Here is a 26,846-nt window from a genome sequence, read left to right as displayed (position 1 = left end):
TGCCACGGGCCTCTGGCTGTGCTTTCCCACCCCTCTACAATAAAAACTTCCTAAACCACACTTGGAGCCTAGGAGCAGGCACGCCCTCATTTTCATTTACTGTGCATGTTTGTTAGACTGACTTCAGGCACCTTAGGAGGCTCCTGAGTATAACCTCTCATTGTTTCCTTAAAATTCAGATCCATCTGGGAGGTCGTGGCACACGCCTTTAATTCCAGCAAGCAGGAGGCAGAGGCAGGCGGATCTGAGTTCCAAGACATCCAGGGCTACACAGAGAAACCTTGTCTCAAAAAAACAAAAAACAAAAAACAAAACAAAAACTCAAACAAAAAAACTCACCAGGCATGGTGGCGCATGCCTTTAATCCCAGCACTTGGGAGGCGGAGGCAGATGGATCACTGAGTTCAAGGCCAGCCTGGTCTACAGAGTGACTCCAGGATAGCCAAGGCTAACACAGAGAGACCCTGTCTCGAAAAACCAAAAACACAAAAACAAAAACAAAAATTCACCGGGCATGGTGGCATATGCCTTTAATCCCAGCATTCGGGCAGGCCAGGTGGTTCGATGTGAGCTCGAGGCCAGCCTGGTCTACAAAGTGAGTCCGGGACAGCCAAGGCTACACTGAGAAACCCTGTCTCGGAAAACAAAAACCCAACAAAACAAGGGCTAGAGTGTTGGCTCAGAGATTAAGAGCACTGAGTGCTTTTCCAGAGCACCTGAGTTCAATTCCCAGCACATGGTGGCTCACAACCATCTGTAATGAGATTGGTGCCCTCTTCTGGCGAGCAGGCGTACATGCGGACAGAATACTGTATAAATAATAAATAAATCTATAAAAACCAAAACGACAATTCCCACCCACTCCCTAAAACCAAACAAATCAGATCCACACCTCAGGCTCCTAAACCACGCCCACACACTGCACAGGTAGAACGCCTCCCTGAATGATGTCATCCTTGGCAAGCCAGGAGGTTAAATTCAGGTGTCCCGTGGACCGCCCACCCCCGGGAGGAAGCAGAGGTACAACCCAGACTACGTAACCAGTCTCCACCCCTGGGAAGTCCCTACCCAGCTCTTATCCCGGAAGTCCGCCCGACACAAGTCCGGAAGTTCGAGAGGCTGTTCCCTTGTTCCGTCCCGCTAATTCTGCGCGTCTCTCCGTGCCCATGTAGGTGCGCGCCCCGCGGCTTTTCAGGTTCCGACCCGCTGTGCTTCCCGGTCTCATGTTCGTGCTCTGTGCGCGTAGATTGAGCAAACCCGCGCGTGCACCTCGGAGGAGCGAGCGGAACTGGCCTCTTGAGGAGCTCTGTGGTAATTGAGGCCAGAGGGAGGCGAGTTGTGTGCCTAGCTGGGATTCTTGATGGTGTAGGTTATCCAAGGAGCCACTCGGAACCGGGGGCTTTGGGTGTTAAGTCTCCAGAGTTCCGTTAATTAATGCATTCGGGGCATTGTTAGGTAGTCGGTGTCAGTAGCAGTCAGGGTCTCACAGCTATGACTGTAGACTCATGCACGTTGGCACTTTCAGTTCCCTTTCTTGGTGGAAAGGGGTTTCTGGAAGTTTCCGGCAAGGTGCCGGAAACCGGGGAGTTGTGGGGGAGATAATGTAACAACTTCAAGAGGAGGGTTCGGAAGTGAGACCAACACTGAGCCTGTGGGCTATAGCCCTGGTGCCCATGTGTATAATTGCGAGCGGGGGTGGTCTCAGGAGAAAGGGGCTGGGGGTCAGCTGTGGATCTTCCCCTTGGCCGCCTGTGATTTCAGGTTTCAGCTGTGTTTTCCCAAGCCCGGTCAGCTGTGCAGTGGAGCCCAGGGTCCAGGGATGTACATGCAGGTGGAGACACGCACCAGCACCCGCCTCCATCTGAAGAGGGCTCCAGGCATCCGGTCTTGGTCCCTACTGGTTGGTAAGGCTTCCCAATACAAATCTAAAAAGTGATGTAAACAGCTTCGTTGCGTTCTATTAGCCAGATTCTCAATTCAAGGCCTTGACAAAGCATGTTTCATTAACCCTCGGTGTGCCTTTTCTTTCAGAAGACATGCAGCCTTGCATGCTAGGCAACCTTTCTCAACACTGAGATAAACACCCAGCCTATCTGCCTTTCTTGAATCACTGTAGTTGTCCTTCCATGTGGCAGGTGACCATGGGTTCACACGCTTCCTCTTGATAGACCGCTGCCCATCAGAAGGCTGTTGCATGTCCGGGCCAGCTGCACCTGTTGGCTGGGCTGTACAGGGTTGAGGGGAAGCACTAGCTGTGACTTAGTCTGCCCTCACGGTCTACACATGACCTGCGTGTTGAGCTGTGTTTTGTTGTCATTCTCATCCCTCACCATGTGCAGACAATGCCTACATCAGGGCCATCTGTACATTTCAAATGAAAATGGCGAATGCCATGGATAGCGTATCCTGCTTTTTATTTAATTTACTTTTATTCTTAAATTATGTGTATCTAGAGCCGGGCATGGTGGCACACATCTTTAATCCCAGCACTCAAGGAGGCAGGCGGATCCAGCCTGATCTACAAAGTGTCCAGGACAGCCAGCACTCTGCGTAACAGGGAAACCTTGTCTCAAAAAACTGAAATGAATAAATAAAATATGCATTTATGTGTGTCTTTTGGCCTGTGGAGCCCAAAAGAGCATTAGATCTCATGGAGCTGAAGTTACAGCCTGAACTGGGTCCTCTAAAAAAGTAATATATACGCTTAACCAATAGGCTATCTTCCCAGTCCCCTTGTCCTTTGTTGTTGTTGTTGTTTTTCGAGACAGGGTTTCTCTGTGTAGCCCTGTCTTCGACTCACTTTGTAGACCAGGCTGGCCTCAAACTCACAGCGACCCACCTGCCTCTGCCTCCCGAGTGCTGGGATTAAAGGTGTGCACCACCATGCCCAGCTGCCTTCCATTTTAAAATAAACTTCTTGGCTGTTGCACCAACTGTGTAACAGGTAGCCTCTGCCTGTTGCCCCATGAGCCAGGCCTGCTTGCTGGCTCCCTTAGCTGGCTAACACGGTACACTCCTCTCTCTACAGGGATACTGTCCACTGGCTTGGCTGCTGCCTACTACAGTGGAGGTAAAGTATGCTACCCCTCAACTCCTTGCACTTGGAGATGAACAAAATCCAGTGACCTGTAAGCAGTCTTGGTGCGTGTGGCCTTTGGGGTAGCCTCTGCCTTGCCTCGTGTAGGAGATGAGCCCAGCCCGTGTCTTGCATCTTAAGTCTCTTCCTGCGTTATAAAGTCCTCTTGCCTGCCACCTTGCTACAGGGAGGAGTCATATGTCTCACCCTCCGTGACAAGGCTGTATGGTCTACCCATCTCCTAGGTCGCCTTAGGCAGAGTTTGGGATGCATGTGTCACCACTGACCCAGGCAGGGACAGAAGTACCTTTAACCTGAGCCAAAGGAAAGGCTGGGCTAGGAAGGGCCTCCTGTGGACACATCACTCTGTAGCTAATGGGCTGACACACTATATCTGTTTACAGATAGTCTGGGCTGGAAGCTCTTCTATGTGACAGGCTGCTTGTTTGTGGCTGTACAGAACTTGGAGGACTGGGAGGTAAGATGGCACAGTAGCACCTTTCCCTTCTGGAAGCACCTGCCCCAGTCCCGAGGCACTGGGTCACCTGACTCAGCCCTTCCTCGGTCCTGTCTTGTAACATCCCTGGGCTCATCTAGAAATGACTCACAACTGTCTCACTGGCTCTGCGTGGCATGTTGTGTCTCACCAAGGCTCTGCGTGGCATGTTGTGTCTCCCCATGGCTCTGTGTGGCATGTTCTGTTTTCACCAAGGCTCTGCGTGGCATGTTGTGTCTCACCAAGGCTCTGTGTGGCATGCTGTGTTGTGTTGCGTTGTGTTCGGCAGGCTTGCCTCAGCCTTAGCTCACAGCAGTGCCTTTTCTCTGGGGTTGTTGCAGCGAGTCTGTGTTGTCCTTTGCTGGGTTGGTTGCACAGGACAGGAACCTGAGAGAGCATTCTGCTGCCTCACAGCTGGACCAGCTCCCAGGCCTTGAAGTTGAAGGGTTGGGGCTCCTTCTGATCATCCAGGTCTCACTGCAGGCCTAAAATGGCTGACAGGGGTCAGGAACAGAACCTGAGCCTGGAGCCAGGTGTTGCTTCTGGGGAAGCCCTTTCCTCGGTCTTGGCCTTAGAATCCTTGATGCTGCCTGGCCCAGGCTTCTCATTTTTGCTTAAGGGCTGCACTTACATCCGATCCTTTTGTTCTTTTATACCCAGTACTGAGGGCTGAACCTAGGGAATCACACCTGCTGGGCAAGTGCTCTACCACAGAGCTGGGTTGCCCAGCCTGGCACCCACTCTGTCTGCATTCTCCCATGTGCTCCTTACTCACAGGAGCTCAAGAGGTCAGACACAGGTGTTGCCTCTGGGAAGAGTCCTGAGGCTTTGAGTTTGCACTGGGCATCCTGAGTTGTGCCGTGTAGATGGGGATGGGCCTCTCCCTGGAGCTGTGTGGTTAGTGTGCATTGGTTTGCAGGAGGCCATTTTCAACAAGAGCACTGGGAAGGTCATCTTGAAAACATTCAGCCTCTACAAGAAGCTGCTGACTCTTCTCAGAGCGGGCCACGACCAAGGTAAGATGTGGGGAGCTGCAGTTGGGTGAAGGCTTGGGTCCAAGTTCTCCGGCTCAGGGAATGAGGGTCCCCAGGCCTATCCTGGCTTGCAGTGTTGGATCCAAGCAGAGGCCTCATCTTGCATACTTCAGGACTCAGCCTGCCAGGCAGGATGGAGGCTCCTCAGCAGCTCGCTTAGGTTGGGTGAGGGTGGTAGGAGTGGGCCACTGTGCCGGGCAGACTAGAACAGAGCCATTCTGGTCTTCAGGAACCACTTGGCGTCTCTCAGGCCCAGGTCCTGAACCTGATTCCTGTCAGTCATGCTAGCCCTGCAGTGAAGATGGTTGGGAGACCTCCAATCCTTGAACTTCTAGGCTTGGTAACTAGCCAAGCTGTGAAGTAGCAGATTCTCACAGGTCTCTTCCCCCACGTGTCCAGTGCACCTGTTACACTGCATTACAAACGTGCAAATAACTATGCGTTCGCAGGCCCTTCCGTAGGCTTTTTAACATGAGGAGTTAAGCCCCAAGGGTTCAGGCCTCTAACTTGCTGGAGTGCCAGCAATGGACAGCTTAATGTGGAATAGGTGAAATCAAGAGCTGGCTTGTGGGCATCTGGGAGCCGGTCCCCACAGGTACTATGCCACAGGGCCTACCCTGTGTCACTGTGGCCGTGAGAAGAGATAGGTTTTCCAGTGGTTCTTCAGAAAGCAGCATCAGCCGTGTATTACTTAGGCACTGATTTTCCTGTGCAAAGAAATGGCAGGGCTGTCCCACTTGACCTAGACAGGTTTTCCAGCCTTAGGTAAAAATGAGGCAAAAAGGACATGTGATGGCAGCGTGGGCTTAGTTACGACTGCCAGCTTCTTCTGCGGGAAACTGCAGGTGTGGTGGGCCTCTTGAGTGCTTCCTTATCCAGAAGGTATTCTGGATCCACAGTCCAGAATGTGGAACAGCAAGTGCGTGTGCCACTAATGCCACTCCTGCTGTTGAGCAGGCTGGCCTCCAGCTTAGGGTGCGACATAGGGGCCACGGCTCATCTGTAAACCCCTGTCCCCAGTGGTGGTGCTGTTGAAGGACATCCAGGACGTGAACGTGGAGGAGGAGAAGGTCCGTTACTTCGGGAAGGGCTACACTGTGGTACTCCGGTTTGCAACAGGATTCTCTCATCCCCTTACTCAGAGTGCGGTCATGGGCCGACGCAGGTAAGGCCGGGAAACTCCTTAGTGTCTCTCAGGGCAACAGGGGAGAAGCTGAACATTCACAGGCAGGATCTGGGGCTGTGGGAAGGATGCGTGTGCTCAGGAGCAGCTTTGCCGTGGCCGTCTGTAGGGGAACCATCAGAAGAGAGCTGGGGCCTGTTGAGAGGAGGACTGAGGCCCATCTGGGAGACCCTGGGGTTGCTGTAGGTGTTCTGTGAGGGTGAGACAGTGTGGGTCTCTTGTGGTGTGCTGTGGAGCTGCACCGTTTGCTGAGGTGACCTGCTCTCTTGATGACCTAGTGATGTGGAAGCCATCGCCAGACTCATCACTAGCTTCCTGGAGCTGCACCGCCTGGAGAGCCCCTCTGAACGGTCACAAAGCAGCGACAGTGAGCCTGATGGTCCTGGTGGCCAGAGCTGACGGCGCAGAATGGCTGCTGGCAGATGTCACCCACTCCTGACACGTCTCCAACTGACTTGCCAATTATCAGGCTACAAGCAGATTCTGGACACCTGCCTGTGACTCCCTGGGCCATTCTAGTGTGGACCACCTGCCTTTTTTACTTACGCTTCTACGCTTTGCAGAACCACGGGCTGGACCCCCTCCACAACACAGAAAGACTGCATCTATCAGGACAGCCAGGGGAGGGCAGAACCACGGCTGGACCTCCTCCACAATGCAGAAAGGCTGCATCTATCAGGACAGCCAGGGGGAGGCAGGGTCTCAGAAATTAGTGCCTTCCCCAGAGTCAGAACGCAGCCCTGCCTCGGGCAGCCTAGCCTGGTCCGAGTAAGCTCACCCACGGGCAATCCGAAGCGTAAGATGCCAGGCTTCTTTCAGCACAGACCTAGTGCCTGCCTTCAAGAGGCCTTGCCACTGCAGGCCACTCACTCCAGGCTACACTCCATGGTGACAGTGAGACACACACATGCATGTGAGGAGGGCACATGTGTTGCTGTAAATCCTGACGTCTCTCCCTGGCCATCCCTCAAGCTGGACATCGACAGTGGTCAGGGGCTTCCTTGCAGGCAGCTCTGGGTGCCTGGGTGCTGCCGACTGCCCTGCTTGTCTGAGACCCCAGCAGTGTAGCACAGCTGTCAGGGATAGAAGGCTCCCCACCTCAGCCTGGGAAGAAGCTGCTTGTGGAAGAAAAGACGCCTCTTTACACCTGCAGCCTCAGGACCTGGGAGCTCCTGCCTCTCAAGCCTTGAAAAAACCTGAAGAAGACAGGTGTGTGGCACACACCCCTAGACACCCCAGTTTTCAGAAGTGAGGCAGGAAGAAAGCTCAGGGCCAGCCTAGGCCACTGCCTGGTACGAGCCACTGATGGCCCTTCTCTGTTCTAGTTTTCTTCTGAGTGGACTCAAGTCCCTCAAAAGTACAGTGTTCACTAAGTTCCCAGCTCGGCTTCCAGGCCTCAGTGGTGTGGACCTCTGGTCTATACACAGCCCCGCCACGGCTGCATACCTATGCCTGGCCAGGTAGAACTGGGAAACTGAAGAGTTATATAGACAAAGAAGTCAAGGCCGCCTTGAGGCCATCGTACCCACACTGGGTGGTTAGGCCAGAACCTTGAGTACATCTTCTCTGAAGTGACTGTCACCAGTCCTTACTTAGGGAACGTGCTTCCTTGAACATGCCAAGAGCTTGTTTTGTTTTCTGAGACAGGGTTTTCTCTGTGTAACTGTGGCTGTCCTGGAGCTCACTCTGTAGACCAGGCTAGCCCCGAACTCACATAGATCCACCTGCCTGTGCCTCCTGAGTGCTGGGATTACGGGTGTGCACCACCACCTCCCAACTGCCAAAGTGAGCTTTAAAAATGGCCAAGTTAAAGACATCCCCCCGCCGCTCCCCCCACCCCCCCCCACCCCCCCCCACCCCCGCAATGAAAGTGTGACGCATAGTTTGTTCGTCTTGGCTTGTTACCAACAGACTCGTAAGGTTCTTTAGACAAGGGAGAAGTCTGTCTCTTGCATACTATCACATCCCCTTCCTATGCTGCCCAGCGCTGGGACTCACTCCTGGGTGAAGGAACAAGACACTCTGTAAGCTAGGGTGCTGGTAAACAGCTCATTCAAGTTTCTGTTGTGGGACTTCTGCTTCTACTGGTCTTTTTATTTCAGAATTCATAAAGCTCTACATGCAGACTGCAAATGTGCCTTTTTCTGGTGTCTGCTCTGCCCAAGGCTACTGTTTATACAGTTTGGGAGCCTATCCACACAGGTGTCCAGGGCGCAGCGGGAAGAGCACAGGCCCCACAGGGCTGGGCCACTGGGGGCAGAAATGCTGATGCTGTCCAGGTTATACAGGGCTCCAGCCCCTCAGGGGTTCTGACCTGTGTCCCAGCCTGGGCTGGTGGCCGGTGGCGGTGGGGCAGCCACCTCACCCAAGTCCTGCAGAAGACTCTGCAGCCGCTGCATGCTTGGGAGCACGTTCTCCTCCAGCCACTCCTCGATGGTGTCCGGGTGGAAGGCCAGCTGCAGGGCGGCCTCCAACCGCTGCACAAGGCTGCTCCACCTGTTCAGAAGGCTGAACAGCAGCCATGGTTTGACTTGATGGGGGCTCCTGCTAAGACTCCAGTTTACATAGCTACACTCACATTCTCAGCCCCTTGAGCCAGGATGTTCCATGCCCCAGTTTAACACTGAGATAAAAATAAGTGGGTGACTGGTCACTTTTTTTTTTCTGGTTTTTTTGAGACAGAGTTTGTCTATGTAGCCTTGGCTATAGACCAGGCTGGCCTCCAACTCACAGCAATCCACCTGCCTCTTGCCTCCTAAGTGCTGGAATTAAAGCCGTGTGCCACCACTGCCTGCCGACTGGTCATATTTTAACAATCAAAACGATACCACTGCCTGGCAGTTTTTCTCACAGCCATGAACTGGTCATGCTGTTGGCAGCACCTTGCATTCAGTGCAGGCTGCCTGGGGCTCCGGCCACAAGGGCACTCTGCCAGGATGCACCAGGGAATGACAGGACAGCAGGGACCCTTGGTTGTCTGATTCCAAAGATGAGCCTTAGGGCACACTGGCCATGTGGTTGCTGCTATCTCAGGCCAGGGATTTTTGCTAACATTAGGGCAGTATTACTGAGCAGTGGCCTGTCCTCTCACCCACGATAACATTAGGGCAGTTTTACTGAGCAGTGGCCTGTCCACTATAACATTAGGGCAGTGTTACTGAGCAGTGGCCTGTCCACTCACCCATGATAACATTAGGGCAGTGTTACTGAGCAGTGGCCTGTCCACTCACCCATGATAACATTAGGGCAGTGTTACTGAGCAGTGGCCTGTCCACTAGAACATTAGGGCAGTGTTACTGGAAAGCCTGTCTTGCTTTAACCCCAATGACCATATGCGTTGCTACTGTTGTGTTCATAAGGGACCGGGTGTCCCGGGGTGGAACCCTGGGAGGACATGAGGATGACAGTGGCAGCTACCTGAGTGCCTCGGGCTGGATGTGCTGGATCATAACTGGGTGGATAAGCTTCCGCCTGCGATGGTAGGGGCTGAACCAGCCAGTGACATACCTGCAGCAAGTCCAGACAGTGGCTGTCAGTAGCCAGGAGTGGCTCGGAGATAACTGCTGGGGAAACTTGAGAATCTGGCAGGGGTTATTACAAGTCTTTCTAGAAAGCCTTTGCCAGGAACAATGCCGGGAGCTTACCGGTTCCTCTCTAGAAGCGTGTCCACAGAGCTGCGCAGGTGGAGGCTAATTTCTGTGACGAGGGCATGGATGTCACTGCCAGGGAAGGAGCCGGCTCCCTCACTGCCAGAGAGTCACACTGAGAACAGTGGTCACCAGAGGGAGGGGTGGGGGAGTGTCAGGGAGGGTGGGATTACCTCACAGCATCTGTTATTTCCAGGCTTGAAACCCCAAGGAGGCGCTCCACTCTCATCTTAACGTCCTCAGCAAAGCCTCCTGAAACATCCCCAGGCAGAAGGGGTCAGGAGGCCTCCCAGCCTCCCTCTGGGAGCTGTGGGCAAAAGGCACAACAGCTTGGGGAGCCCCTTCAGCCCCGCCAGCTACTTTTCACTAGGCATGTGAAGGGTCTTTGTTAAAGATCGCTGGGTGAACCCTTGGCCTCACTACACAGGCCATATGCTGTCCAGGCTCAATCGAGGGCGGAGCAGCCTAGAGCGCCTGGAGACTGATGGAGACCAGAGCAGACACACCTACAAGTCAGCACAAAAGGCTGTAGCATGATGCCACTGACAGAGGGTTCCTAGCTCTGCACTGGGGGGCCTGGGTCAATCCTTAAAAACAGGAAGAGCACGCCCTTAATGCCAGCACTTGGGAGGCAGAGGCAGGTAGACCACTTTGAGCTCGAGGCCAGCCTGGTATACAAATGAGTCTAGGACAGCCAGGGCTACATAGAGAAACTCTGCCTTGAAAAACCAAAGAGGAAAAAAAACAACAAAAACAAAAAACAAACAAAAAAAACCAAAAAAACCAGGAAGAGCTAAAGCCAATACTACTGACATCAGTGCCTCTTCGGTGTGGGTGAGGCTGTTTGTGCGCATTGTTTCCTTGTTTTTCTGCACATTCTAGACAGTTTACAAGGAACAACTGCCAGTAAAAAAGCTAAAATAAGACAACTTGTACATCCTTCCTCTAACCCATAGCTGCCAAATGTGTATATCTGGGCATCCACTGAGAGCTGTTTTATAGTCTAGCTGGGCATGGTCATCTCACTATGGCCCCAGGGCCTATACCTGCTGAGCAGTGCCCATGCTTGCCTTCTGTGGGCAGCTGTTTCCTCACGTCATCTGGTGTATGGGGCACCCAGTTCTGCAGAGTTTGCCTCACATCTCTCAGACACTTACACAGCAAAGAGATCCTTCTACACCTACATCTAAAGCCTGTTTCTTAAATAGGTTTTCTGGATCTGTGGGCACATCCCCTCGAACTTCCTAATCTACTCGAGGCTCAGGCTGAGGGGCTGGGTATATACAGGCAGTCCTGGACCAGTGGTTGTCAAGCCAACACAAGCCTTCCTCAGCCCAGAGAGAACAGAGAAGTCACTGGGGGAAGCTGCTGAGAGTGAGTAGGAGGGCAAGGACTGTTGGCTGGGACATACCATGTACAAGTGACTGTAGACAGGCAGCCAGGGAAGGGATTCCCACAGGGAGCAGCTCACACAGCACAGAGAAGTGGTCGTACCTGTGTCCAGAAACAGTGTCAGCCCCACAGCTCTCAGCTGCCTCGACTTGGGGAGCCCTTTCTTACATTTATGGGAGCCACTGTGGCAGCCTGGCGTATCCTGGCTCAGGGTTTGCAAAGTGGGTTCCTTGTCATGGGGACTCCATATTAGGCTTGTGAGGACGCCCCAGCAGGCAGAAGCCTGTATGGGGAAATGGGCTCTGAGCACTTGGGTCCACTCAGTGTGCCTGAGGTGGAGCTCCTGTAGAGCCTTACCAGCCATTTCCCAGTTCTGGCCTGCATTCTGGAAGCCTTTCTATCCTGTGGCCCAATCCTGTCTAGCCAGCTCATGCTTTCCACCCGCGGCCCCAGGCTAGAGTGGGCATCTGATCCATTCAGTGCTGGGCAGAGAGCCTCCACCTGGCCTGGCCTCCATTCCTTCAGCTCCTCAAGTGTGGCAGACGGAGGCTGACAGAAGGGCCAGGGGCCAGGGTCACATCACTCCCATCAGTTTTCCTTTACCTCTGTGAGTCCCTAGCCACTTTCCAATGCGTAGAAAGGGCTTGACTCACACGGCAATCCACTCTACCAGAATGACAAATGCTTGAGAAGGCTGCAGGAGCCGTCTAGACTCATCTCTGAAGCCAACAGTGGGCAGGCACTGAAGCCATGAGCAACTCCTATAGCCACCTTGACAGCCTCACTTGGCTGAGAACCCTATGAAGACCCCAGAGGGACATCTTTCCAGCTCTTCCTGGTGGCTAGAACCAAAGACGGGCTTCATTCTATTTCCCTAAGGGTGTGACACCCTGACTGATCTGCATGCCTTGCAACACATGAGACAGAGTCACTCACGGCCATGCAGATCAGAGACTAGAGGCCGCCCTCCTCAGTACAGTTACTGAGGCAACCAGAGAGGCATGAAGGGCGTGACTTGGGAAGGCAAGGCCAACAGTTGACAGACAGCAGCTGCTGCCATGCCTGACCTCAAGCCTCTGAGCACTCACCTCTGCCAGCCAGTCAGGATGATTCCTTGCAGGGCATCCACTGGCCCACTGCCTGCCACCTGCAGCCACTGCTCCTGGTTTCTGACGTGATGCTCCACAGGGGTCAGGGCCTGACTAGCCCCTGTGGCCCCCTTGAAGGCACTGGCAGCCCACAACCTCTGGAAGCCACACTCCTGGTACTTTCCCATGAGGGAGACTAGGCAAGAAAGCAAACAGATGAGCAGCTCTCAGAGAGGCCCTGGACGCACGGGCTAACCAGGGCAGCCGAGAGCCATGCCTGTGCTCGCTGAGGAGACCAACCGGTCCCAATGCCTGGGGTTTATCACTCACTAGGGTAAACTCTTCAGGAGGAGCTGGAAAGGACCTGGGAGGATCTGGAGGCAGCAGGGGATCCCATGCCAGGACAGGAGGCTTAGCATAGACTTTCTGTTCCATGCTAGACAGCCAAGCTAATGAGGTGCCTGTTTTCCCAGGCTGAGTAATTCAGGTTATAATGTTAGGAAGGACTGGGAAATAGTCACACAGGCGCATGCACCGTGAGGACTGCATCGTGAGCACCCATACTGACTTTTGCTGTGGACATCCAGGTCAGCTCCGTAGTCCCAGAGCACAGGCTGCACCAGCTGTGGCACCCCAGATGCTGTCAACAGAGCAAGGCCGTGAGCGCGGGAAGGACCACGCACACCACACCCCTTCTTCTTCTTTCTTTCAAGACAGGGTCTCTCTGTGTAGCCTTGGCTGTCTTGGACTCACTTGTAAACCAGGCTGGTCTCGAACTCACAGGGTTCTACCTGCCTCTGCCTCCCGGGTGCTGGTATTAAAGGAGTGCGCCACCACGCCCGGCTCACACCCCTGCTTCTTAGACATATTTAGATACAGGGGTTCACTTTGCTGCCCAGGCTGGCTTTGGACTTCAATCCTCTTGCCTCAGCCTCTTAAGTACTGACAGTACAGTCATGTGCCACTGTGCTCATCTCATCTGGCACAGGGTTCCTCTGTGTAGACCAGGCTGGCCTCAAACTCACAGGGATCCACCTGCCTCTGCCTCCCAAGCGCTGGGACTAAAGTTGTGCACCACCACGCCAGCCACATTCTTTTAACGTTAAAGTGGGAACATAAACTATCTTTTGGGTCTACTGGGTTCTACGTACAGCTTGCAGCTGTGCTAGGTTTTTGGCCACAAACACCAGAACTACAAATGTTTGTAGCTGTTTGCTTTTGTGAGAGACTAAGCTCTTCTCCTAGCTGCTGGCCTTGCGGTCTCAGGGCACTGGAGCAGGTCTCTAATTGACTCTCACTCATCAACATAAAACCTATACTTAGCCTCAGAGTACAGGCACAGCTGGCCCTGGAGCTCTGCAGTGAACCGCAGGGCTCAGTGGCGCTAAGTGAAGTGTGTAAGTGCGGTCTCCAGGCTGGGAAAGGTCCCCTCAGCTCTCATCTCCAAGCGTTGGGCCAGTGTAAACCCTTGGCCCTGGCTACACAGATCGCTTGGGCTAAGCTGTCCCACAGCTCCTGTGGGCCTGCCAGCAGCCACATGTCAGCCCCCATCCACACAGGCCCTGCCAACCTTTTAGCTGTTCCTGGGGGATGTCCCGCAGCATGTCATCCCACACCAAGGGTGTTGTGCCAGGGTGCTGGGCCAGCACGTGGCTGGCTACTGCATGCATGTGGGACAGACACAGTTTCGCGTGGCTGTTCTGTTCCTGCTGTAGCCACTGTTTCGAGGTCTCCCCCTCACCTAAGTAGTAGACCTAGGAGAAGAAACAGGGTGGGATTGCATCTGTTGCCATCCTTCCATCTGTAGGGCACCCACCTGCCCTAAATCCTGGGGGGCTACACATACAGAGGAGCCCGAGAAAGCAGCTCATCTTCCCTGCTCTCCACAGGAGACTCTGCCTTTCTAGACTGGATTCCCTGCTTTCCACAGGAGACTCTGCCTTTCTGGACTGCATTCCCCACTTTCCACAGGAGACTCTGCCTTTCTGGACTGGATTCGCCCAGGGCTGGCTCGGATCACTAAGAAGCAGGACAGCCCCTTTGACTCGCTGCAGAGTGGGTGGGTATGTGACCCACTGTGCCATGTCACCTGCTGACACATGATCATGCTGATGAGCCTTGTCCTGCACTCACAATGGGAGTGAAGAAGGCAACAGGAGGTGTAATTCCATCTGAGCCAGATTGTAATAGGTTGTATTATTATTACTCTTCCTTTTTTATTTTTAAATTTTTATATGCATTGATGTTTTACCTGCATATGTCTGTGAAGGTGTCAGATCTTCTGGAACTGAAGTTATAGACAGTTATAAAGCAGCCATGTGGGTGCTGGGAATTAAATCTAGATCCTCCGGAAGAGCAGCCAATATTGGTAACTGCTGAGCCATCACTCCAACGCCCCCACCCCCCTTTCTTTTTGGAGACAGGATTTCATGTAGCCTAGGCTGGCCTGTAATTCCCTATGCTGTAAAGGCTGCTGGGTTACAGGAGTGTATAATTACACTGTTCAGATTTCCTAATTTTGAGACACCATGGCCCAAGCTGACCTAGAACTCACTAAGTAACCCAGGCTGCTCTCAGATTTGTGGCAATTCTCTCCGCAATGCTCTAAGTGCTAGGATTATAGGCATCAGCCACCATTTCCTTTTAAAAATGGAAACCTCAGGGTTGAATGCCTACAAAGCCAGGCAGAGGCCTTTGTCTCAGAGCCTGCCCAGCCCTGCCCTGGAATCAAGCCGGAGAAGCGGAAGGGTAGAGGCTACCCACTGGGTGCGCAGGAGGACACACCACAGATGTCCCAGAGCAGCACTTGTCCCAACTAGTGCGTCAAGATCCAAACATACAACACCTTCTTCTCAACATCCCAAACTGCTCTCCTTTGGCCACAGAGTCTGGAAGGGTGTGAACTTGCTCATGGCTGGGGTTGGCTGTTCCTGCAAGAGGAGGAGGTAAAGAAGCCTGTCCCCTGGAAGGCAGTGCCATCTGGTACACAGGGCACCTTCCATGGCCTTGGCAAGACTGCCCCGTGCCAGGCGACGCTCTTCTCCAGAGATGTCATCTAGAATGGCTCCCCCAGTAGGCCTGTCTCCTTGGCAATCCTTACCTTTACTCTTTAGGATTCAGACTGTTTCTCCATTTAAAAGAATCCGTCAGGCCTGCATCATGGCACATGCCTATAATCCCCGTGTTTGGCAGGGTGAGGCAGAAGGGTCAAGAGTTCAAACCAGCCTAGGGATGTAATGAAACTATCTCAAAAAAAAAATTTTTTTTTTTAAATTTTTGTTTTTTCAGATAGGGTTTCTCTATGTTATCTTCGCTGTCCTGGACTCCCTTTGTAGACCAGGCTGGCCTCGAACTCACAGTGATCTGCCTGCCTCTGCCTCCTGAGTGCTAGGATTAAAGGCATGCGCCACCATGCCTGGCTATCAAAATCTTTTAATTAAATTAAACCAAAACAAATCAAAAAGACAAAGGGAGCTGGGGAGATTGCTCAGTGTTAAGAGCACTGGAAGCTCTTCCAGAGGATGAAGGTTTGATTGTCAGCACTCACAGAGCAACGCACAGCCATCCGCCACTCCAGGCCTCTTCTGGCCCCTGTGGGCACACCAGGTACATACAGACATGGTACACAGGCACACATGCAGGCAAAGCACCCAGACACATAAAATAAATCATACATAGAAAAAAGAAAGGAGAAAAGGGAGAAGCGATGCCTCGCACAGGGTGGCTCTGAAGCACAGAGGCTGCACACACTCACCTCATCGCAGCCGATGTGGAGCCACCGGACATCCCTGTGGAGCTGGAGGATTTGGTCGATCATGGCTTGTACCAGCGCCAGGGACTCAGCCTCGTGAGGGTTGAGGGTGTTGGGGAAGAGCGCCACTTCACGGAGATGGGAAAATGCTGCATGCTTTAGCACAAACTATGGACAGAAGGGCAGAGAGGGAAGGAAGCTGGGCCCCTTGGCATGTCCTTGGCAAGAGTCCATGCTCTGCTTGTTGAGATAGGACTTTCTTTGTAGACCAGGCTGGCCTCGAACTCAGAGATCCACCTATCTGTGCCTCCTGAGTGCTGGGATTAAAGGCGTGTGCCACCATGTTGGCCAGAGTCTATGCTTTTGCTGCTTAATCTGATGGTGTGCCTGAGAGGCAAGTGGGTGGCCTGCAGAGTTACTCCTAGCTCTTCCAGACTCTGCCTGAGCTGGGCTCTGAACCCTCCCCCCAGCCAGTTCCTCAGCAGCTCCCTTCCCCTTCTCCCTCCCCTCCTTGCTCTCTCTCCCTGTTCCCCCCCCCCCGCCCCCCAATTTCTGTGGTGTTGGGACTTTAACTTGGGGCCTTGCACATGCTAAGTAAATTATCTTCCACTAAGCTAGATCTCCAGCTTCATCTCCTTACTTGCATGGGTGTTTTGTTTTGTTAGGGTCAGGGTTAGGGGTCTGTGCACCACATGCATCTAGAGCCCATGGAGGCCAGAAGGAGGGCATTAGATCCCTTGGAGCTGACGGCTCTAAGCTGCCTTGTGGAATCAAACGTGGGTTCTCTGAAGGAACACGGGTGCTCTGAACAGCTCTGGAGGAGGGAATGCAGCTGCAACGGACAGGCTGTTAAAGCAACACCGTGTTTGCTTCTCAGTTGTGTGTCTTACATAGGAGAACAATTTCAGTCCCGGTAAAAAGATACAAGCTGAAAACAGAAGGCTTCCATCCCTCCGTCCCTTCCTAGTGAAGCTGCCCTGACCAAGACTTGTGTTCTCTGGCTGCTTACAGGCTGGTGCTTCTGAGAAGAGGGGTTCAGGCAGCCATGAGCTGTGCCTGTCAGGCCCTTGCTCCTCACTGGAGCCCAAGCGCAATCTCTGAGGCTCCCTCCCACTCACCTCCATGTGTCCAAATGTCTGCACCAAGGGAACAACTTCCAGCTCGCTGAGTCTGGCCAGGCGCAGGATCTCTGTCACTTCAGAGGGGCTTGGGTGTAAGAGCAGCAGAGGCTTGGGTCAGCTGCTTGGCATGTTTGCCAGCCCAGCCCAGCCCTTTCTTACCCCTCTGCATCTTGTATGAACTGGCCAGAGTCACCTGTACAACAGGGGTTGGCAGACTGGCCCAAGGGCTAACTTATTCCTCAGCTGCTTCTGTATAGCCCTTACCTAAGAAAGGGTCCCGTCACCACCCCCCCTCCCCCTTTGAGACTTTAAAAGACAAGCAGATATTCACTGTTTAGAAAACAGCACAGCAGCTGGGTGGTGGTGGGGCACGCCTTTAATCCCATCCCAGCACTCAGGTAGGTCTCTGAGTTTGGGACAGCCTGGTCTACAAAGAGAGTCCAGGACAATCAAGGCTATGCAGGGAAACCCTGTCTAGAAAGACCAAAAACAGCTGGGCGGTGGTGGCGCACGCCTTTAATCCTAGCACTTGGGAGGCAGAGGCTGGTGGATCGCTGTGGAGTTCAAGGCCAGCCTGGACTACAAAGTGAGTCTAGGACAGCTAAGGCTACACAGAGAAACCCAGTCTTGAAAAACCAAAAAAAAAAAAAAAAAAAGAAAAGAAAAGAAAAAAAAAAGAAAAACCAAAAACAACAAAAAAAAGTTTCCCGATTACCTTTTAAGTACATGTTTTTCTGCATATGTGTGTGTACTGAGTGCAGGAGCCTAAGGAGCGTAGAAGAGGGTATTGGTTCCCTCAGACCTAGAGCTGCGGGTGGTTGTGAGCCACCACATGAGTACCGGGGGGGAAAAACCTAGATCCTCTGTAAAAGCAGTAAGTGTTCCTAAACACACACCTGTAATCCCCACACTCGGAGAGGTGGAGGCAGGCAGATCTCTGAGTTTGAGGCTAGCTTGGTCTACAAAGTGAGTCTAGGACAGCCAAGGTTACACAGAGAAACCCTGCCTCGAAAAACCAAAAACCAAAAACCCCCCAAAACCCTCAAAACTCAGTTACATCATATTAACATGTTTTTATTTTAATCCCAGGTGTGGGATATGGGGCTGCTTCAGATTGTGCACAGCGGCAGACTATTTGCCTCATGTGTGCTCTGACAGTTTAGTTCTGGGGACTCTAGAGAGGGTATAAAAAGACCAGAGCCCCAGGAGAGGAGGTGCAGCTGTTCCTCCTGAGAACACAGACAGGAAGAAGTTACAGATATCCCAACAAGACGTAGACTGGACGTGCCCCAGGAACCTGACGCCCCTAATTAGCAGGAAGTCGTCTGGAAGATCTCAATGGCCCCTCTCCCACTAACCTGTCTCTCCTGCCTGGTGTTGGAAGAGAATGGGGGGGGGAGAAGGTGGTAGATAAAAGAACCCAAATAAAGTAACATAGAAAGCATGTCTACAAAAGACATCACTCCATGTTTATGAGAGGTCGGAAGACAGTATTGGATCCCCTGGAACTGGAGTTACAGGCAGTTGTGAGGCACCATGTAGAAGCTGAGAATTGAACCTGGGTCCTCGGGAAAAGCATTCAGTGCTTTTAACACCTAAGCCATCTCTCCAGCCCATTGCTTTTTTCATAATGTGTTTTAGGTTTGCTTTTTGTTTGTTTGTATTTTGAGACAGGGTTTCTCTGTGTAGCCCTGGCTGTCCTGGAACTGGCTCTGTGTACTAGATTGGCCTCAAACTCGGAGATCTATCTGGGATTAAAGGCATGAACCACTACAGCCAGGATTTTGTTTTGTTTTGAGGTAGGGTTTCTCTGTGTAGCCTTGGCTGTCCTGGACTCTGTAGACCAGGCTGGCCTCCAATTCACAGAGATCCGCCTGCCTCTGCCTGAATACTGGGATTCAAGTGTGCGCCACCACCTCCAGCAGTTTGTATCTGAGACAGGATTTCAATTCACAGTCTAAAATGGCCTTCAACTATCAACAACCACTCTGCCTCCCCAGTGCTTGGGTTATAGGTGTGAGTCACCACATGTGGCTATGTGTTTTAATTTTGTCACCAACCCATATAAACAAAGACACTGAGAAAAGGGAAAAAGACAGGGGGAGTATAAAATGTGAGGCTGCAATCCCCCAGCCCTCCCTGTTGGAGGCCCCTGCCTGCCACGCGGTGTCCTCTGCCAGCTCTGATACCTGTATGCATGCTTGGCCCTCAGCAGCCTCAGGTGGCCCTCATAGGGAAACGTGTCTTCATACTCAATGAGGAGGCCATTTGCACCAAGTGCATGGAACAAGGGGAAAACCTGCAGGGACAAAGAGGGTGTTGGGAACGGTGGGATCCGAACGTCAAACGGCTTAGACAGAGTGTGCACTTTCTCCTTCCTGGGTTTGGAGAGGAATCTGAACTGATAACCATAGTTCTCTCTGGTAGACCTTTATTATTATTATTATTATTATTTTTTTTTTTTTTGGTTTTCCGAGACAGGGTTTCTCTGTGTAGCCTTGGCCATCCTGGACTCACTCTGTAGACCAGGCTGGCCTCGAACTCACAGCGATCCACCTGCCTCTGCCTCCCGAGTGCTGGGATTAAGGCGTGCGCCGCTGCCGCCACCACCACACCCAGCTAACTTTTCTTTTAAAATATGGAACGCTTCATGAATTTGCGTGTCATCCTTGCAGAGGGGCCATGCTAGTCTTCTCTGGATTGTTCCAATTTTTGTGTATGTGCTGCCCAAGCGAGCACACTAACTTCTCTTTTCATCTGGAATACTGTAAAGCAAATCCAAAGCATCATTTCACTTGTAAATACTTCAATTTATATTTCAAATGGTTTGCTACAAATTTAAAAGACAATAACCATGCTCCTAACCCCACCAAGCCAATCAATAACAGCCCATAATACTGCTCATTCTCACATTTTCCTGCTTCAAAAAGCAGTGGCTTGGGCCAGATTTATACATTTTTAAGTAAGTTTTTTGTTTGTTTGTTTGTATGTGTTAATGTGTGGTCATATATGAGTAGGCCAGAAGTCTACCCCACACATGCTGAGGTTACAGGTGTAAGCCATCCCCTGGCCCCTGGGACAGATAACATTTTTACAAACATTGAGAGAGAGAGAGAGAGAGAGAGAGAGAGAGAGAGAGAGAGAGAGAGAGTGTGTGTGTGTGTGTGTGTGTGTGTGTGTGTGTAGGGGGAATGCTGCCTATGTAAAGGTCAGAGAATTTGGGAAGTGATTCTCTTCTCTGTGTAGGATCTAGGATCAGACTCACACCGGCTGGTATTTAGTACCTGTATCCACTGACCCATCGTCTCACTGGGGGGCAGATTCCTAAAGCATTGGTTTTTGAGTCAGGGTATCACACTGCACTCCAGGCTGGCCTAGAACTATGTCACCCATACTTGCCTCCTCCTGTACCAGCCTCTGATATCCCAGGGTGACTCTTCCCAAGGCTGTGCTGCCCTGAGTTACTGCAGCTAGTAGTCATGATGGTTACTAAGTGATATCTCTCCTTTTTCCTTCCCTATTTCCTCCTCCCCTTTTTTTGGCAAAAGGGGTGTGTGTCACAAAGGGGTGGTCACATAGTAAAACCTGGCCTCAAGGTCACTGTTAGTGGAAGGATGACCTTGAATTCCTGTCTTTCTGCCTCTGCCTCCCAAGTGCTAGGATCTGGTCTAAGTCATAAACTAGTTTTTAAGAAGTATTTGTATTTATCTTATGTAGAATTTGTTCCTATAATGCTTGCTTTTGTTTCTTGGGGCATCTTCTCCTTCACAGGTGCCCCTGCTGACTTAGGGATGGTGTGGTCCTTTCAGTGAGGACCATCTACGATATGGCAGGGGGTGATCATATGGCTTAATCCTACACGGGCTTTGTAAGTGCATCTCAGTGCTTTGCTCACTTGGGCATGTTCAGTGACCAGATAGTCCTTAAGCTCATCGCTGATGTCATTTTTTTTTTTTTTTAGCCAGGGTCTTACATAGCCTAGGCTGACCTTGAACTTGCTATGTAGATCAGAGGTCCCCACAAAGGCTAAGGAGCATTGGATCCTCTGGACCTGGAGTTACAGGCAATTGTGAGCCACCTAATATGGTGCTCGGAACTGAGTACTGGTTCTTGACAAGAGCAGTAAGTACTCGAAACCTCTGAACCGTTCCTTTGGTTGACTTCTGAATAAGCGGGTTTTTTTTTTTTTTTGGTTTTGTTTTATTTTGTTTGTTTGTTTTTTGAGACAAGGTTTCTCTGTGTAGCCTTGGCTGTCCTGGACTGTGTAGACCAGGCTGGCCTCAAACTCACAGCGATCTGCCTGCCTCTGCCTCCCGAGCGCTGGGATTAAAGGTGTGCGCCACCACGCCCGGCTGACATGACACTCTTGATTTATGGTTTTGTTGAGTTTTCTAGGCCAAATGACTATTTTCACAAGTCGTCTCAGGCTGCTTACAGGACGAGTGCATGCTTTTTAGCCACTTACTTCCAATACCGAGCTCTCTATGCTACTCACCTCACCTCTGAACTGTCCTCCTCGGTTTACTCTGGAGTTTGGCAGGGAGCAATTTCATATCCTTTTGTCTAATTATCCCATTTCCAAGTCTTGTTTCTGATTCTTACAGCTCTTTCCTAGAAATCCTGAATCTCACCTGAGGACCCCGGTACTGCACAGTCTGCCACACCTCGTTGTTGTTACGCCATGAATACTACCCTCCTTTTCTGCAGTGTCCTTCTATGTTCAGAGGAGTTTAACTCCAGTCCCTACATATGAGGTACTGAGGTGCTGCAGGTGGAACGCAGGGCTTCATACATGTTGGGCAGGCACTCGCTGTACAGCTCAAGTTTATGTCCTGCTGTTCCCGCTCGTGTTTAGGATCAGGTACCTGTAGGGATGGAGATGGGCCTCTGACCAGGCTACTGTTGCCGTGGGCATCAGTCCCTCCAGCCACGGTCACTCCTGAGGCCACCGCGGGTCTCTGCCTCCTTTGCCACCTGAACATTCTCTTACCCTCCCCAGTGTTTTGTCTTTACACTAGGTCTCTGGTTCGAGCCTTACTGTCCTCCACTGCCCCTTTTATCTTCTTGACTCAGTTTTTACACCAATCTTCAAATTCAAGCCAGTTAAAAACTCCTCCCAGTTTCTTCTTGATGTGGGTAACATCTATTTGGCGGTATTTCTTAGGTCCTTTGTCACAGTGTTGTTAGAATTCCCTTTCTTTTTGCTTTATTATCTTCGGCTAGGGCTGCTCACCCAACACGGCCTTTATGGTGTCTGGGTTCGGCTCTGCTTATTCCAGGGTTAGAATCTATGGAGATACCGAACACCTAAATTTTACTCCTTTTTAGCACATTGACTTATTTAGTGGTGTGTGTGTGTGTGTGTCTGTATGTAAGTCTGTGTGTGTGTGTGTCTGTATGTAAGTCTGTGTGTGTGTCTGTGTGTAAGTCTGTGTGTGTGCGTCTGTGTGTGTGTGTGTGTCTGTATGTGAGTCTATGTGTGTGTGAGTGTGTGTGTGTGAGTCTGTGATTCTGTGTGTGCGTGAGTCTGTATGTGTGTCTGTGTGTGTGAGTCTGTGTGTGTGTCTGTGTGTGTGAGTGTGTGTGTGTGCGTCTGTGTGTGTGAGTGTGTGTGTGCGTCTGTGTGTGTGAGTGTGTGTGTGTGTCTGTGTGTGTGAGTCTGTGTGTGTGTGCGTCTGTGTGTGTGAGTGTGAAGGTCAGAGGACAGTCTGCAGGAATTGGTTCTCTCCTTCTATTACACAAGTCCTAGAAATGAGACTCAGGCACACAGGCTCGGTGGCCCGCACTTTTACCAGCTCCCCACACGTCCTCTGTCTTGAGACAATGTCTTATGTAGTCCAGAATGGTCTTGAGTTTGCTATGGGAGTCAATGCTGGCGTTGGTCTCCTGAACCTCCTGCCTCTACTTCCCAAGTCCTGGGATTACAGATGAGGGTCACCACGTCCGTGTTGAAGAGTGCATTGGTATTCTAGGACTGTTCTGAGAAATGACAAACGAAACAGCTTCAAAGAGCAGGGATTTCCTCTCACGGTTCTGGAGGCCAGGAGCCCCACACTCGGGAGCTGGCAGGGCATGCTTTCTCCGAAGGCTCCCTGGGAGAGGCCTGCCTGCCTGCCTTTTCTAGCTGCTGGTCGTTACAAACATCCTTCTCGTTCACTGACTGGTGCCTGTCACTCAGGCTCTGGCAGGCAGAGACAGCAGGTTGTGGGTTTGCTGCCATCCTGTCTCACTGAAATGGTGAGTTCCAGGTTCACTGAGAGCTCCCGGCTCAGAACAAGGAAGCATGGTGAGCGACACAACAAGTGACCTGTTGCCAACCTGTCATCTCCACACACACATATACCACACACACACACATACCACACACACACATATACCACACACACACACACACACACACATATACCACACAAACACACACCACACACACACACACATATACCACACACACACACACATACCACACACACTACACACACACACACACCACACACACACACACACCACACACACTACACCACACACACACATACCACACACACCACACACACACCACACACACACACACCACACATACCACACACACACCACACACACACACACACCACACATACCACACACACACACATATACCACACACACACATACACACATATACCACACACACACACACACACAACCACACACACACATACCACACACACACACATATACCACACACACACACACACATATACCACACACACACACACACATATACCACACACACACACCACACACACACACACACAGGTGAGTGTAAGGTGTGCTCCCCCCAACACAACCCCCCCCAACACAGCCCACTTCTTACTCAGGCACACAGAAATCCAGTATGACCTCATCTTAGCTGGGCGATTCTCCAGGGACCTCTGAGTTAGGGTTACATGCACCGGCACTAAGTGTTAAGACTTGAACTTATCTTTTTGGTGGGTACAACTCAGCCTCAGCAGAGAGGGCATGGTTTCTCTGTTCTTTGTGCCACCCTGGTTGTTCTGTCTGCTTTTGAGGGGAACTGGAAGAAAATGAAAAACCTGTGCTCTGTCACTACCTTGCCTGGTCCTTAGGGCCTCAAGGTGATGCCACCAGTGCACACCCTCACTGTAAGAAGTGATTCTCTGGAGCTGAAGGGAGCCCTTACCTCAGAGAGATATGAGACCTTTGGTGGTGCTCCTTTAAGGTCCAAATGAACGAATCTCATCTTGAACGGCGAGTCACACGACATGTTGGTATTTCCTGTAAACTCCTGGAGCAGGCTCTCTGTCTGTGACTTCTTCCTGGTGGAAAGAACTCAAGTTACAACTAGGAGCAGAGGCAGCCCCCTCTCTCCCCTTTCTTACTAGAGGGAAACCATTTTACTAATATGAAAATAAGCCAAAAGGTTTATTCCCACATTTAAATACAGTATTTTTGAACTGCCCCAAAATAGGAAAGCACTAATTTATGAGAGGATTATGACTTACAGCAACAACAACAAAAAACTCTGCAAGCGTGGCAGTGGCACACACCTGTAACACCGTCCCCATCCATCCCACATAAGGAAGGACAAGTAAAGTTTAAAGCTTGCCTGGGGTTATAAAGGAAGTTCAAGGCTAGCCTTGGAAAATTAAGGAGACCATGCCTCTGTACTAGTAAGTAAAAGGAAGCCTGGGGTATCGCTTAGTGGCACAACACGTGTCTGTCGTGCATAAGGCCTTAGGTTCAATTCCTAGTACTGAAAAAACAATTAGGGCACTGGTAATTTGGAGAGATGGGAAGTGTGGCTAGCTCCATGATACAGCCCTTGCTCACTGTGCCGGAAGCCCTGGGATCCACCCACACCACCGCAAGTAATAATAATTTGCAAAGGGAACAAGCTCTACACATATCAGAGCTGACTGCAGTTTGCATTTCTGGATGACAATGAAGCAGCCAGGAATTTAGAGAAAACAGTTTCCCTACCTCCTGTAAAATCACAAAAAGGGTATTTAGGAGAGCAGAGTTACTCAGCCGGGCATTCAGTTCCGTGATTTCACCTGCTCATCCTGTGCAAAGGACTCAAAGTCCCTCCTGGCCTTAGGAGCCACTCCCCCTGGCCTTCAACCCCCCCAACCCGGGCCGGCCACTCTCAGGCAGGGAATCTGTCCAGAGACCGGTCAGGCAGCTCAGCGTCCCCGACAGGATAGACAGAGGGCTGCGGCCTTGGCTCACCCACGCCACGGCTGCCGAACCCCCAAGGCGTCCTGAGGGGAGCGGCGCCACGGGCCGAGGAAGCCCCGCCCACCTGCTCCCCCCGCCACCCCGCCCCCGCTCGGCCTCCGATTGCTCACGTCTGGCCGAAGGCCGAGCGTGTCGCTCTCGCGTCTCCACGCCGCGCGGGCCTCGCGTTCGCTGTCGCGGCTGTGTTGTCCCGAGTTCGGCGGCTCTCGTGTTCCGCCTGGCCCGATGGCGCCTCAACGGAGGGGACCGCCCCGAGTTCCCGAAGGAAGCAGCGCCGCCGAGCGCCGGCGCGCGAACAGGTAGCGAGGACCGCCAGGAACCGGGAGGCCGCGCGCAACAGCGGGCGGGGCCTGACTAGGGGCCTGTGGGCGTGGCCAACCCCCGGGGGCGTGGTCACAGCCGCGGCGGCTGCGGCAGAGTGGGCGTGGCCTGACCAGGGGCGGGCACGGTTCTGACAAGGCGGGGTCTGACCCGCCGTACTGGTGTGCTTGTGTCTTTGTGGGTTTGGCTCCTGGCTGGAGGTGTGGGGCGGAAGCAGCCCTATTGCTGTGTGACCTGGCACAACTTGGCGAATGGGCGTGATGTGTTGTTGTGGGCGTGGCTTGGTTGCAGTATTCTGCAGCAACCCTCCCATAGCGAGCTGTCCACGTGGCTGTCCACCTCCCAGCTCTGCACAGAGGCCCTGCCCACAGGGAGCTTCTTCTTGGAGTCGGTCCGCGCTCAGTCGCGTGAGCAGGTTTTTCTCTCTAGGGACCATTTCTGCTGTGTGTGCATGCCCTACCTCCTCACGTCCCTGCTGTCACACCTTTCACACCTCGCCTGTCCAAACCTGCACCTGAATTGGTAGTAGCTAAGGGATGGAGCCTTTAGGGACAGGGACTTAACTCTGACTATTCTGCGTGTGTTTCAAGACCTATGGCTCCCGAGACCTTTCCTGGACAGCAGAGCTCAGATACCCCAGTTACACACCCAGATGTGCTGCATCAGGTACTGATGCAGCTTCATCCGTGACTGTTTGGGCCACACAGACCTGGTTCATAGAGACACCTTAACTCACATATCATTTCTGACATTCTTCTGTGCTCTTTCTGGCCCTGGGTTTATGAATTGAGTTATATGGATGTGATTCATGTGTGTTGGCTCAAGTACACATGTGTTCTTGTAGGGACAGTCTTATAGGTGGGTAAGGTTAGAGACTTGCATTCCGTGGGCTGGACAGAAAGCACCTGTGGTCAGCCCACAGTCTTTTGCCCACTGAAGCACGTGTTTAGCCCTGTCTTGTCAGAGAAGACAAGGCACATACTGCCTGGGAGGTTCCTCTGAGCCGTGGTGCGAGGTAGGCATCCTGGTAAGCTTCGGTGAGCTGTGGGTGGAAGTAGACGCCCCTGTTTCCCACCGGCTGCTTCTTAATCAGCCCATGGGTACCTGCAGCTTCTCAGGATTGATGGGGGTCCATCCATCTTGATCAGAGGTCAAATGTCGGCACAGCCCGAGGCTGGTGACACCCGGTGTGGACACCCTGTGGTTTTGGTTGGCATACGTCCAGAGGTTGTTTTCTATTCCCAGCACCAAGAGGGACTGGCTGCCTCGGGAGGCACAGAGGACTTGCCTAAAGGCTGTGGTCCTTGGGGTCAGCCTTGTTCTGGTCACAGTCCGGCTCTGGAGCAGCCTTGGGACTGATGATGATGTTGCTGAAGTCGTGGCCCGTCGTGGTGAGGTGCTAGAAGGCAGATTCATTGAAGTCCCCTGCTCTGAGGACTATGATGGCCACCGAAGGTTCGAAGGTATGTGCTTCTCAATAAAGGGTGACCGGTCGTGGGTGT

At 52.1% G+C, this 26,846-nt stretch overlaps 3 protein-coding genes across 9 annotated transcripts in view; 2 read left to right on the top strand and 1 right to left on the bottom strand.

Annotated features, from left to right (window-relative positions):
• The first annotated feature begins 972 nt into the window (after positions 1 to 972).
• Positions 973 to 7,922, top strand: CYBC1 (cytochrome b-245 chaperone 1). Of its 2 annotated transcripts, XM_084750298.1 has the most exons (7): positions 1,043 to 1,311; positions 1,762 to 1,904; positions 3,029 to 3,070; positions 3,481 to 3,554; positions 4,492 to 4,588; positions 5,627 to 5,771; positions 6,068 to 7,922. In XM_084750298.1, exons 2-7 carry the CDS (start codon positions 1,820 to 1,822, stop codon positions 6,186 to 6,188), a joined length of 564 nt encoding a protein of 187 aa, XP_084606424.1. In that variant the 5' UTR covers positions 1,043 to 1,311; positions 1,762 to 1,819; the 3' UTR covers positions 6,189 to 7,922. The 2 variants fall into 2 exon arrangements, with proteins under 2 accessions (XP_084606425.1, XP_084606424.1); XM_084750299.1 differs by lacking the exon at positions 3,481 to 3,554 and having other exon boundaries at positions 973 to 1,311.
• On the bottom strand, positions 7,863 to 25,266 carry HEXD (hexosaminidase D). Of its 4 annotated transcripts, none has more exons than XM_084750249.1 (13): positions 25,134 to 25,266; positions 23,966 to 24,101; positions 18,978 to 19,087; positions 16,786 to 16,873; positions 15,671 to 15,835; positions 13,487 to 13,670; positions 12,485 to 12,556; positions 11,917 to 12,112; positions 10,848 to 10,930; positions 9,610 to 9,688; positions 9,434 to 9,535; positions 9,207 to 9,296; positions 7,863 to 8,297 (listed from the first exon to the last, which is right to left on the bottom strand). In XM_084750249.1, the coding sequence occupies exons 2-13, from the start codon at positions 24,047 to 24,049 to the stop codon at positions 8,090 to 8,092; spliced, it is 1,461 nt and encodes a 486-aa protein (XP_084606375.1). In that variant the 5' UTR covers positions 24,050 to 24,101; positions 25,134 to 25,266; the 3' UTR covers positions 7,863 to 8,089. The 4 variants fall into 4 exon arrangements, with proteins under 4 accessions (XP_084606375.1, XP_084606378.1, XP_084606376.1 ...); XM_084750252.1 differs by lacking the exon at positions 25,134 to 25,266 and adding an exon at positions 21,420 to 21,653; XM_084750251.1 differs by lacking the exon at positions 7,863 to 8,297 and adding an exon at positions 8,306 to 8,412.
• The window catches only part of OGFOD3 (2-oxoglutarate and iron dependent oxygenase domain containing 3), a 29,062-nt gene continuing 27,403 nt past the window's right edge, over positions 25,188 to 26,846 (top strand). For all 3 annotated transcript variants that reach the window (XM_084750278.1, XM_084750276.1, XM_084750277.1), the window contains exons 1-2: positions 25,188 to 25,322; positions 26,590 to 26,807. In XM_084750278.1, coding sequence (XP_084606404.1) covers positions 25,249 to 25,322; positions 26,590 to 26,807 — 292 coding nt within the window. In that variant the 5' untranslated portion in view covers positions 25,188 to 25,248. The remainder of the gene's footprint in view (positions 25,323 to 26,589; positions 26,808 to 26,846) is intronic.

The sequence above is a fragment of the Acomys minous genome (genome assembly GCF_964271855.1).
Source record: "Acomys minous genome assembly, chromosome: 12".
In the NCBI taxonomy this organism is placed as follows: domain Eukaryota; kingdom Metazoa; phylum Chordata; class Mammalia; order Rodentia; family Muridae; genus Acomys; species Acomys minous.
This window is presented reverse-complemented; position numbering and strand designations above follow the sequence as displayed.